Below are 12,401 nucleotides of genomic sequence, written 5' to 3' on the forward strand. Positions count from 1 at the left end.
TCAACACAAGAAATCCAGAGATAAAGGAGAAAATTTTACAACCATAATTAGAAATAACATTTCCACTTCAAACACCCAAGTTAATAAATCGACTCACTACTAGGGATGGGTACCGGTGTTCTGACATAAACGGTAGTAACCAGACCGAAAAGCAGCGCACATTTCGGTGCTTTATTTCGGTGCTTTTTTTTCCTGAGCTGTGATACACTTCTAGCCAATCATTTTACGTTTCCCAGGATAGTAGGCGGGGCCAGGTACGTACGTTCTGTTAGAGCAGAGCTACAGATTAAAAATGTCCAAGGCGAAGCGGTCAAAAGTCTGACTGTACTTCACAGCAAAATATGCAAACTCAGCAGCAACAAGTGCTTAAGCTGATACTGTGATACTGTCAAAGGAGGTAACACCTCGAAACTGATGAAACACCTGGCGACGCATAGCGTTTTTTTAAAAGCCGAGAAATGCGCCGTATTTGATAGCTTGCTGCGAGACCTCACACTGTGCACGTTGGGTGGGTTGCCAGTTATCGGACCCGGAGCAACATCCCCCAAAAACCCGAAGAATAGAGTCCTGGCCCCTAGCCCTGCCAGTGTAGCAGAAATGATGAGGATGATGATGCAGCAGCAGCCGTTCTTCTCTGCGTGAGTAGCTTAATGTTGTTCGTGTGTAATTTACGTTGAGTAGGCTAACCACGTTATTACATTAATGCATGTAAGGTGAACTAGCAAACACCACCATAGCTACATGCAGCTGTCCTCTTGTTTGATGGCAGATACTCCCTGCACCCTGGACAAAAAGGCTAAAATGACCAAAGAAAAAGTGGAAAACAGCTGAACATGAGAGGTTTTTGGACAAAGTTTGTGTTTTTTCCATTGTTTAAGCACTGCTTCCAGCCAAGAGTGATGCCATATATGCCCCATAGCTGCAGAAAAGGCTAACATTGTTATCTTTTTACAAAAACAAAACAAAACAGCTGAACATGGGAGGTTTTTGGACAAAGTTTGTGTTCTCCATTCATTAAGCACCGGTTTGAGCACCGTTTAAGCACCGGCACCGTTTCAAAAGTACCGATTTGGCACCGGTATCGGATAAAACCTAAACGATACCCATTCCTACTCACTACAATAAATACATCGAGTCCAACGGGGGAAGGTCAGAAGGAAGGCGAGTGTTTCAGAGGGGAAACCACAAGTCTGAGCAGATGTTCCAGATGTTTACAGAGTTGTACCCCAAACTTTATCCTGATGACTCATGATGAAACATTGTAAATAAAAAAACCAAAAACCTTTCTTCTGCAAACTTCCTGTTGCTGCAAGCTTCTTCCCTCTGTTTCACAATAAAAGTCTTTCCCTTCTCAGTGCAATTATTGTGAAACATGATTTATTCACAGCTGGTTTCCTGACAGTTGGCTGCAGTTCTTTTTCTCTTTAATAAAACACCCAAAACCAACAGCCTACGGAGGCCCAACAGTGCCAAATCTGTCAGAAATTCACATCTTCAGAAAACCCCCAAAAAAACAAACAGATTCAAACAAGCATGAAGGTCCGCTATGACGGCACACCTCAGCTGGATGCAACATGTGATCACAAGCTCAGGTACGAGCCAGTGTTGTGTCTGCACACGCTGTTAGCAGCAAAGTCTGTATATTTTTTTATATATTTTATTTTATTGTTTACTCCATTTAATTTGTAAAATATGCACACACACACACACACACACACACGTAGAAAAACATATTTAGTATACACATCCAGTAATGCATATACTATTATATATTGTACATATATTTATTAGTCTCAGCTTTAGCCATTCTTATATTTTGCTTGTTGTACGTTATTGTATTTTTGCACACCTCTGTTGCTTGTGAAGCTCGCACGCAAGAATTTCACTCACATGTGCTGTACCAGTGTACCTGCACATGTGATGTGACAATAAAAGTGATTTGATTTGAGTCTGTGAGAAATGGCACAGATAACAGTCTGACATAAAACTTTAAGTTTGCACCAAAGAGGCGATTCCCAAAGAGCTGAAACGGCACAAGTGTGAGGCCTGAAAACTCTGCAGCAGACCAGAGAGACAATCAGCCGATCGTCTGCTGCTCAGCCTCACAGGAGGAAACGCTGATGAAGGTCAGAGGAACGGGACTGATAGAGCGATGGAGCCACATCATGGTCAGCGTGTGCGAGGAGCTCCAACACAGCGTCAGCAGCCCCCTGTGAGACGGAGGCTCCGTCACAGCTGCAGCTCAGTCTATGATGTTACAGATCTTTGATAAACGTTTGAATTCTGAACCATCACATGTGTTTTGTATGTTTTAATAAACATACTCATAGAGAATATAAAGAAATGAGGGTGGCTCATGACTTTTGCACAGTGTGCTTTCATCCACGCAGGACTGCAGAGAACTTTATTGTGTCAGACCGATCCAACAGCACCACCTGCTGGCTGGAGGCCTCAGTCACAGCTGCGCCCCTGCAGTTTTTTCTGAGCACGAGGCGTGCAGCGGGGGCGGACCTTCATGCCTGCTGTCGGCGGGTTTCCAGACTCGGATTCTTTTGATCATTTTGGATTTTATTAGAGAAACAGGAACACGGATTCATGCTCGTGTTCAACAACACCTGCTCAGCATTCAATACCATCGTTCCCTCGAAGCTGGACAGGAAACTGCAGGATCTAGGACTGAGCAGCTCCCTCTGCAGCTGGATCCTTAGCTTCCTGTCTGACAGACACCAGGTGGTCAGACTGGGCAGCATCACCTCATCCCCCATCACACTGAACACTGGTGCTCCACAGGGGTGTGTACTGAGCCCTCTCCTGTACTCACTCTACACCTACGACTGCACAGCCACTAACAACTCCAACATCATTGTGAAGTTTGCGGACGACACTACAGTGGTGGGTCTTATCACCAACGGTGATGAGACGGCTTACAGGGAGGTGGTCAGCGCCCTGACCCACTGGTGTCAAGACAACCATCTCACCCTCAACGTCGCAAAGACAAAGGAGTTGATAGTGGACTTCCGGAGGTGCAGAGAAGTACACACCCCCATCACCATCAACGGTGCTGCTGTGGAGAGAGTGAGCAGCTTCCGGTTCCTTGGTGTACATCTGGCTGAGGATCTTACGTGGTCAGTACACACAAACAAAACAGTGAAGAAGGCGCAGCAGCGCCTCTTCTTTCTCAGGAGACTGAAAAGATTCGGCATGAGCCCCCGCATCCTCAGGACCTTCTATCACTGTGCCATTGAGAGCATCCTCACTGGATGCATCACCACCTGGTATGGCAACAGCACCGCCTACAACTGCAAAGCTCTCCAGCGAGTAGTGCGGTGCTCTGAACGGATAATTGGAGGTGAGCTTCCCTCCCTCCAAGACATCTACAGGAAGCGCTGCCTGAGGAAAGCGGGGAGGATCATCAAGGACTCCAGTCACCCCAGCCATAAACTGTTCAGACTGCTTCCATCAGGAAGGAGGTTCTGCAGCATCCGGTCCCGTACCAGCAGACTGAGAGACAGCTTCTTCCACCAGGCCATCAGACTGCTGAACACGTCATAGACACCTCAGCTTCACTACTGGAACTTCAACATTATGCACTCCACACTGTATATAAATGCCACTTGTTTTGCACATATTCAACTCTGTATATTTTATTATTATTATTACTATTTTATTTTATTACTATTTAATTTGTAAAAATGTCTATACACACACACACACACACACACACACACACACACACACACACACACACACACACACACACACACGTAGGAAAATATTTAGTATACACATCCAGAAATGCATACACTATTATATATTGTACATATATTTATTAGTTTCAGGTTGGCCATTCTTGTATTTTGCTCGTTTGTGTTGTTGTGTTTGCACATCTCTGTTGCTTGTGGGGCTCGCACACAAGAATTTCACTCGCATGTGCTGTGCCAGTGTGCCTGCACATGTGATGTGACAATAAAAAGTGATTTGATTTGAGTGATTAAAAAAAACTAAAAACAACAAAACAAAAAAAAAACAACAACCCATAAAACGTTGGTGCTTCATCGCTGTCTTCCTCTGACAGGTCAGAGGTCAGTCCTGTTGACCATCTGGCTGAACTTCTCCTCCAGGGCTTGGGAGGTGATGCGAGGCAGACCGTTGTCCAGAGGGGAGCCCTCCACCAGGCTGTTCATCGGTGTGGGCGGGACCTGAGACAGCTCGTCCTTCCTGTCTCCCGGGAAACCATACCCATCCCATGTCGTCAGGAAGTCTTTCATGATGGGGAGGAGCTTCTTCCGAGACGCCAGTGAGTTTCCTGGAGACATAGGGTGATGAAGTCACCATCAGTCCTGAGGCCACCCCCCCCCAGAGACACACCCTACAGAGCATAGCTAACGAGGCAGCAGAACATCAAGCATCACCTGTGCACACCTGCAAGATGTGTCTGATTACAGGAGTGTTACCTTGATGATAGGCTGAGATGTGAGAGTGGGGGCTGCTGAGTGGACTCAGGTTGAGGGCGGGGCTTTGGGCTTGTTCCAGGTACTGGCTCACCTGAGGAGGGAGGACACCTGAGCCGTCACGCAGAAGGAACAGCAGACTAAAGAAGGGGGAGGAGAGTGTACCTGTTCCCTGCAGGTGGTGCTGTGGCTGAACACAGCAAGTTCTCTGATTGGCTCTTTGCTCTCAGTGAAGAAGATTGTCATCAGCAGCAGCAAATCATATCCGTACTTCTGACAGAAACCTGAAAGCTCCGCCTCCAAGTCCTCCCTCTGCAGGAACTCCTGACACATACACACACACCCATACTCAGCAGCATGTCTCGTCAGGTGTTCTGCAGCTCTGATGCCACCTGGTGGCAGACTGGTGTCACTGCAGCTTATTAGTATGACTGTAGTACAGTGTGCAGTACTGACCTGCAGTGAGATGTAGAGAACAGAAACGGAGAGATTCAAACTTCCTGAAACAGCTTTCATGTCCTTCAACAACATCTCCTCTGTGTTCAGACCTGCAAACAAAGTACTGCGTCAAATACTCCAATAAAAAAAAAATATTACACCAAGTACAGTAAAACTGCAATACTAAAACAATGCTCCATTGAATTCTTTAATAAAAACTATACAGGAAAAAGTACAAATCTGCAGTGTATCCACACCTGAAGAGTAACAAACACAGGTGAGTCCAGACTTTGTTCCACCTGTGTTCTCAGTTATGACTGACTTCTCAGAAACTGACCTGAGACATCCAACTTGGCTCTGTGCAACTCCTGGAAGAGAGCGCCCCTCGGTGGCAGAGCAGGGAATAGGTTCTCCAGCGCTGCAGCATACTGACTGTCTTTGGGAGTGACTTTACCTGCAGCAGGTGACATGTCCACGCAGTCCACCACGATGGCAGCTGCAGACCAACACAGACAACCCACCAATCAGTCAACGGCACACTTCAGACACACAAGATTTACTCAATTCAGGTTTATTTATACAGGTAGACCCGACAATAATACATAAAGAGAAAACTCAACAGGCAAGCACTTTGGCGACAGTTGGAAGGAAAAACTCCTTTTTAACAGGAAGAAACCTCCAGCAGAAGGAAGCTCTGCCTCCCATTCTACTTTTAAATACTCTAGGAACAACAAGTAGGCCGGCAGAGCGAGAGCGAAGTGCTCTAATAGGGTGATATGGTACTACAAGGTCATTAAGATAAGATGGGGCCTGATTATTTAAGACTAGGGATGGGTATCGTTTAGGTTTTATCCGATACCGGTGCCAAATCGGTACTTTTGAAACGGTGCCGGTGCTTAAAGAATGGAGAACACAAACTTTGTCCAAAAACCTCTCATGTTCAGCTGTTTCCCACTTTTTCTTTGGTCATTTTAGCCTTTTTGTCCAGGGTGAAGGGAGCATCTGCCATCAAACAAGAAGACAGCCGCATGTATCTATGATGATGTTTGCTAGTTCACCTTACATGCATTAATGTAATAACGTGGTTAGCCTACTCAACGTAAATTACACACGAACAACATTAAGCTACTCACGCAGAGAAGAACGGCTGCTGCTGCATCATCATCCTCATCATTTCTGCTACACTGGCAGGGCTAGGGGCCAGGACTCTATTCTTCGGGTTTTTGGGGGATGTTGCTCCGGGTCCGATAACTGGCAACCCACCCAACGTGCACAGTGTGAGGTCTCGCAGCAAGCTATCAAATACGACGCATTTCTCGGCTTTTAAAAAAAAAAAACGCTATGCGTCGCCAGGTGTTTCATCAGTTTCGAGGTGTTACCTCCTTTGACAGTATCACAGTATCAGCTTAAAGCACTTGTTGCTGCTGAGTTTGCATATTTTGCTGTGAAGTACAGCCAGACTTTTGACCGCTTCGCCTTGGACATTTTTAATGTGTAGCTCTGCTCTAACTGAACGTACGTACCTGGCCCCGCCTACTATCCTGGGAAACGTAAAATGATTGGCTAGAAGTGTATCACAGCTCAGGAAAAAAAAGCACCGAAATAAAGCACCGAAATGTGCACTGCTTTTCGGTCTGGTTACTACCGTTTATGTCAGAACGACACCGGTACCCATCCCTATTGTATGTGAGCAGCAGGATTTTGAATTCTGGACTTAACAGGAAGCCAAAACAGGAGAAATCTGCTCTCTCTTTCTAGTCCCTGTCAGGACTCTTGCTGCAGCATTTTGGATCAGCTGAAGGCTTTTCAGGGAGTTTTTAGGACTTCCTGATAATAATGAATTACAGTCGTCCAGCCTGGAAGTAATAAATGCATGAACTAGTTTTTCAGCGTCACTCTGAGACAGGATATTTCTAACTTTAGAGATGTTGCACAAATGGAAGAAAGCAGTCTTACATATTTGTTTAATATGTGCATTGAAGGACATGTCCTGGTCAAACATGACTCCAAGGTTCCTCACAGTGTTACTGGAGGCCAAGGTAATGCCATCCAGAGTAAGAATCTGGTTAGATACCATATTTCTAAGCTTTTCAGGGCCGAGTACAATAACCTCAGTTTGATCTGAATTAAGAAGCAGAAAGTTAGCAGCCATCCAGGTCTTTATGTCTTTAAGACATTCCTGCAGTTTAACTCATTGGTGTGTGTTATCTGGCTTCATGGACAGATAGAGCTGGGTGTCATCTGCATAGCAGTGTAAATGTATGCTATGTCTTCTAATGATGCTGCCTAAGGGAAGCATGTATAATGTAAACAGAATTGGTCCTAGCACTGAACCCTGTGGAACTCCATAATTAACCTCAGTGTGTGAAGAGGACTCTCCATTTACATGCACAAACTGGAGTCTATTAGATAGATATGATACAAACCATTGCAGTGCAGTACCTGTAATACCTACAGCAGGGCTGCCACAAACGATTATTTTGATAGTCGACTAATCAGATCATCATCCATTGGCCGTAAAACTACAGCTTATTGCACCAGGAGCATCTGCTCTTTTATAACTATCATTAGCTTACAGCTTTAAGTGTTTCAGGTCTGTGCTAACTAAAAATAAAGACAAGATGATAGTTTATTAAATTTTAATGAAATTTGCAGATTGTTTCAGTGAAGTTTAATAAACTCCTTGCTATCTAAATAAAAATACTAATACTAATAAATAAAATACTAAAAAAGCCAAACAATAACATTTTTAAGTTATCTAAGTGACTTATATATATTTAACCTGAGTAGCGAAAGACAGTGGTGGGTTTGAAAACGATTTGCCGGGAGTCCGGTGTTCTCACGGCGCTAGTTAGCCTAGCCCCCGGCTAGCTATCGAGCTAGTGGGTAACAGATGTCTCCGAAAACGTCGGAGCGCTTTTGAAAATATGCGGTGTCTTGATAAACTGAGCAGATATTTGAGGTTTACACAGCTACATTCTCGCCTGAAAATATGTTAAACGTTTATTTTGTGACCCAGAAAGAATAATAAGAGTAATATTAAAACTAAGTAGCTGCCGCCATTGTTGGAAACTGAGCTGGGCCGCGCTATGAATTCTGGGACACAGCTGCTTCTTCTTCTTCGGGGTTTAACGGCAGCTGGCATCCTTGTACATGCAGTGCTGCCATCTTCTGTTTCAGTCCGTTATTACACTCTTAAATCCTGCTACTTATTCCTGCGTCTTTGGGGATCTTACAAAGCTTCCAACGACGCGTCGACTAATAAATCAGTCGTCGACGATTTTGATAGTCGACGTAATCGTGACTAGTCGACTAATCGTGGCAGCCCTAACCTACAGCATGTTCTAATCGCTCTAATAGGATATTATGGTCGACAGTATCGAACGCTGCACTGAGGTCTAGCAGGACAAGCACAGAGATGAGTCCACTGTCAGAGGCCATAAGAAGATCATTTGTAACCTTCACTAAAGCTGTTTCTGTGCTGTGATGAGCTCTGAAACCTGACTGAAACTCTTCAAATAAACCATTCATGTATTCGATAACCTTCGAACGCTCAGTAACACCAGGTGTGTACCGTAAAGCAGGTGAGCAAGCTGCAGGTCCAGGATCTCTGGAGCTCTTTGAATGATGCGCTCTGTCACCAAGGTAGCGCAGGATCCCACTGTTTCCGCAGTAACAGGACAGGTGGGGGAGGGTTCCCTCTCTAGATGGTGGTGGTCGATCACCTCTGCAACCGCCTCCTCTAGGTCGCTGTCTGAACTGCAGCAGAGACAGGATGTTAAGACAGGTGTGATCACCACTCAGGTGTGCAAGGTCATCTGTGAGGTGTTACCTGGGCAGCACGTTGTGGTCGACCAACGTGAGCCGCAGGCGGCCGGCCCGCTGCAGTGCTCGCAGGTCCAGCTGGTCCCTGAAGACGAGGAGGTCCAGAGACAGAGCGGCTTGGCGCAGCAGGAAGACGCTGTCCGAGCGCAGCCGCAGCTCCGATTGACGGATGTTCAGCAGCGGCAGAACGAGCATCTCGCCGGGTGCAGTCTGACAGGGAGAGAGAGACTTCAGGTAACCAAAGTGGGTTAAAACGTCTTGATGCATCTCAATCATCCAGGTAAGTAAATCTCCAAAAGTTGATTCTGTTCATCTGGACGTAGCGTTTTGTGGGAGAAACGTTTCGTCACTCATCCAGGTGACGTCTTCAGTCTCAGCTGACTGCAGGTCTCAATCTTATAAACAGGACATTTACATAATGACTGAAACAGCCCACTGAGGGAACAATGGGCTGGGAGGCAGTTCCTTAATCTTAATTATGCAAATTCTCATGACCATTGATCAAAGACCATGAGTACCATTCACATAGAGTTGGGGAATGGCTGCAATCACAGCATTGTAAGATGGCAAAAGATGTACCCTTAGGCCCCTCCTCCATTCAGAGATGGTCTTTGAGAATGGCCAATGGTCATGAGAATTTGCATAATTAAGATTAAGGAACTGACCTCCCAGTCCATTGTTCCCTCAGTGGGCTGTTTCAGTCATTATGTAAATGTCCTGTTTATAAGATTGAAACCTGCAGTCAGCTGAGACTGAAGACGTCACCTGGATGGGTGACGAAACGTTTCTCCCACAAAAAGCTACGTCCAGATGAACAGAATCAACTTTTGGAGATTCGGGTAACCAGTTCATTACCTGTACTGGCAGCTGATTGGACTGTGGCTTACCTTAGACAGGAAGTAGGCATAGGCCAGGGCAGATACCATGGAGTCAATGTCGCAAGCTTCATTTCCCAGGACAACATGGAACCCAGGGCCGACCTGGTCCGAGCTCAACTGGGGAACAAAGAACAGAGCTCCTAACATACTGATACAACCCGGCACCACCTGGCACCACCTGATAAAACCCGGCACCACCAGAATCCCCTGGAAGCATCTGGTATAACCTGAAACCACCAAAAATCATTTGAAACCACCTGGGACTACTATCCCTAAATGCAGACATATTTAACGTCCACAGTCTCGTAACGTCTGCTCTGAGACTGCAGGTCATCTGTGCTTGGGTTAATGCTGGATTTAACATGGAGAGGCTTCTTGTTTCTGCTGTAGTAAAAACATTTACTGTTAAACTGCAGTAATGTGTTGAAATGCCCCGCCCCTCCCCGTGCCTGGGTCTGCTGTAGGTTTCTTCCTGTTAAAGGGGCGTTTTTCCTCTCCACTGTCGCCAAAGCGCTTGCTCAGAGGGTCACATGATTGTTGGGGTTTTCTCCATTTTCCTTTGTATTATTGTAGCGTCTAGCTTACAGTACATCAGTGTATTAATAAAACTGCATTCAATTTGGACAGAACAGGCGAGTTATAGAAACATGCCCCTCCTTACTGCTGCCTCTGCTGGACACCAGAAGAACTGCAGCAGTGGTGATCCTGACAGGTGTGTCTCACCTGACCTCACGGCTGACTGTCTCACCTGACCTCACGGCTGACTGTCTCACTCACACCCACAGCTGCGTTTCCGGTCGTTGACGTGTGCAGCTCCACAGACTCGTGCAAACTATCGTAGTGCTCGGACCTTGTCACATGATGTAAACAGTGCCAGTCATTCTGCAGCAGCGCGAGCTAACAGGCTAACCCGCGTGTGTGTGTGTGTGTGTGTGTGTGTGTGTGTGTTACCTTCACGGCCCGCTGGCAGCTCGTCAGAAACTCCTCCATCTGCTCCGTTAGCTGTTAGCTGCTAACAAACGGTCGGCTGTCTGTGACTCGCTTTCACCTGATAAATGTACGCGAGACAGAAACGTGCGGTGGGCGTGGCTTGTCAGGACCCGTGTACGGATCGCCTTTGAACCAAAACACTAAAACTTCGCGTCCCGTTTGCAGGGACCACGTGACCAGTTTCTTACTGATGATTACGTGCCTTTTTTTTTTTACTTTTGCCTTGTAATAGGCCTTTTTCTAGGTGTGACCAAAAAGCAGGTAAACCTGTGTCAGTAACCATGGTAACAGTCTCAGTGACCCTCACTTGCAGCAGGTGTTTGTGACGTATTTGATGTATGAAGCTAGAATTTCACAGTAATCGTGATGAAGGTTCAAACTGTGGAGGCGTGGGGCAGAGCGTGCGCTGAAGCTCGTTGGTCCCTGTGCTGTGAAATCTACGGCCCGCGGCCCTGAAGCGGGCCTGTATTTCCACCTACAGTGATGAAACCAATGCATCATCGGCTGCCGTCCTTCATCTGTGTCTTTATCGCAGCATGACGGTTCAGACAGGAAGTGAAAGAGTGAACCCGAAATGCGAGGTCTCCACAGAAACGTGTTAGAAACCCAGATTATTTCAAACCTGTATGACGTCCACTTTATTCTGTCTTCTAATTATTCTGCTTCCTGTTTCTTCCACCACTCCATGCCTCCAGTAATGATGACGCACTCTCCTGCTGGAGCCTCAGCCGGCTGCCACTCTGATGTGCAGAGCGGGCGCTTGGTGGTTCCTGCGAGGCACCGTCACAGAGGTGTCTGCTGTTTGTGGTTCTGCATTGTCCTACAGACGCTTCATGAAACAAACGTCCCCATAAAAGTCATCGATTGTGTTATTTAGGTAAACAGCTGTGACAATCCAGTCATGTGTTCTTGTTTATCTATTTGTTTGTTTAGTTGTTGGTTTTTCATGGTCACTAAATGTTTATTAACAAAACTAAAAATAAAACAAAAACACGAGACAACCGGAAACAAACTTCCTGTTTGAAACAGGCAGCTCTGCAGACACCTACGGCAGCCTCACGCACGCGCATGACCCTTCTGTAAACATGGGCGCGTGACGGTCGGAATGTCGAAAGGTTATGAGCCCTTCAATGACCTGATTAAAGCTGGGAAATATCATCTCGTGCTGCCTTAGGCTGCTGTGTTTGTATCCTGACCGGACAAACGACTCAAAGACGCGGTGAAACGGCGCCAGCATCCCGGAAACAGCCGGACTCACGTTTCATTTTTCTCACTGCAGCCTTCAAAGCCGGGCTGTCAAACTTAACTGTGAGCCACTGCTGCACAGCAAAAGCGTTAAATATGTTGGTGTTAGTGCTTTAATATGACTCACAGTAGAGTCACGGTCTTTAAATGTAAGCCTGAGGTGTAAAATAATACTGTTAAAATCGAGTGTTTCCATATCAAATCTGGAGGCGATGCAATGGAAACGTGAACTGACCTCTGAACTCCTAAACGGACTATGACACTAATAAAATAAATTCAGACTCCGCCCCTCATTTTTAAAAAAATATTACTGTTGTTGTCGTTTGGCGCTATATAAATAAAACTGAATAGCTTTTTTGAGTTGAGACAAAGCGGCGTGAAAGGCATTAGCCTCGCTGCTCGGTGAAATCTGTTGTTTGCAGCCAAACACTATAGCCTTGGAAAACAGCTTGTATATGAATATTCAGTCAGGTTTTGGCTCAATTACACCTAAAACAATGTTTAGATTGTTGACATAATGATGCTACGTGAAGCCTGAAAACCACCAAACCGACGTAGCAAACAGCAGAAGCGC

General features: G+C 46.0%; 1 protein-coding gene across 2 annotated transcripts; it reads right to left on the reverse strand.

Annotated features, from left to right (window-relative positions):
- Positions 1 to 3,838: 3,838 nt before the first annotated feature.
- Positions 3,839 to 11,599, reverse strand: prune (prune exopolyphosphatase). Of its 2 annotated transcripts, none has more exons than XM_082550582.1 (9): positions 11,205 to 11,599; positions 9,602 to 9,709; positions 8,722 to 8,924; positions 8,464 to 8,648; positions 5,227 to 5,385; positions 4,908 to 4,999; positions 4,617 to 4,775; positions 4,455 to 4,545; positions 3,839 to 4,306 (listed from the first exon to the last, which is right to left on the reverse strand). In XM_082550582.1, exons 2-9 carry the CDS (start codon positions 9,638 to 9,640, stop codon positions 4,077 to 4,079), a joined length of 1,158 nt encoding a protein of 385 aa, XP_082406708.1. In that variant the 5' UTR covers positions 9,641 to 9,709; positions 11,205 to 11,599; the 3' UTR covers positions 3,839 to 4,076. The 2 variants fall into 2 exon arrangements, with proteins under 2 accessions (XP_082406708.1, XP_082406707.1); XM_082550581.1 differs by lacking the exon at positions 11,205 to 11,599 and adding an exon at positions 10,544 to 11,198 and having other exon boundaries at positions 3,846 to 4,306.
- Positions 11,600 to 12,401: the final 802 nt, after the last annotated feature.

Source organism: Aulonocara stuartgranti, assembly GCF_965226115.1.
Source record: "Aulonocara stuartgranti genome assembly, chromosome: 11".
Lineage (NCBI taxonomy): Eukaryota > Metazoa > Chordata > Actinopteri > Cichliformes > Cichlidae > Aulonocara > Aulonocara stuartgranti.

Bases quoted from the DNA above. Each gene is read 5' to 3' on its own strand.
- prune (XM_082550581.1), bottom strand. From the start codon at position 10,582: ATGGAGGAGTTTCTGACGAGCTGCCAGCGGGCCGTGAAG. The intron at 5,386-8,463 runs GTACACACCTGG...GTTGGTCTGCAG, and splicing joins GCTTGCTCACCTGCTTTACG to CTGCCATCGTGGTGGACTGC. The intron at 4,546-4,616 runs GTACACTCTCCT...CTCCCTCCTCAG, and splicing joins GCACCACCTGCAGGGAACAG to GTGAGCCAGTACCTGGAACA.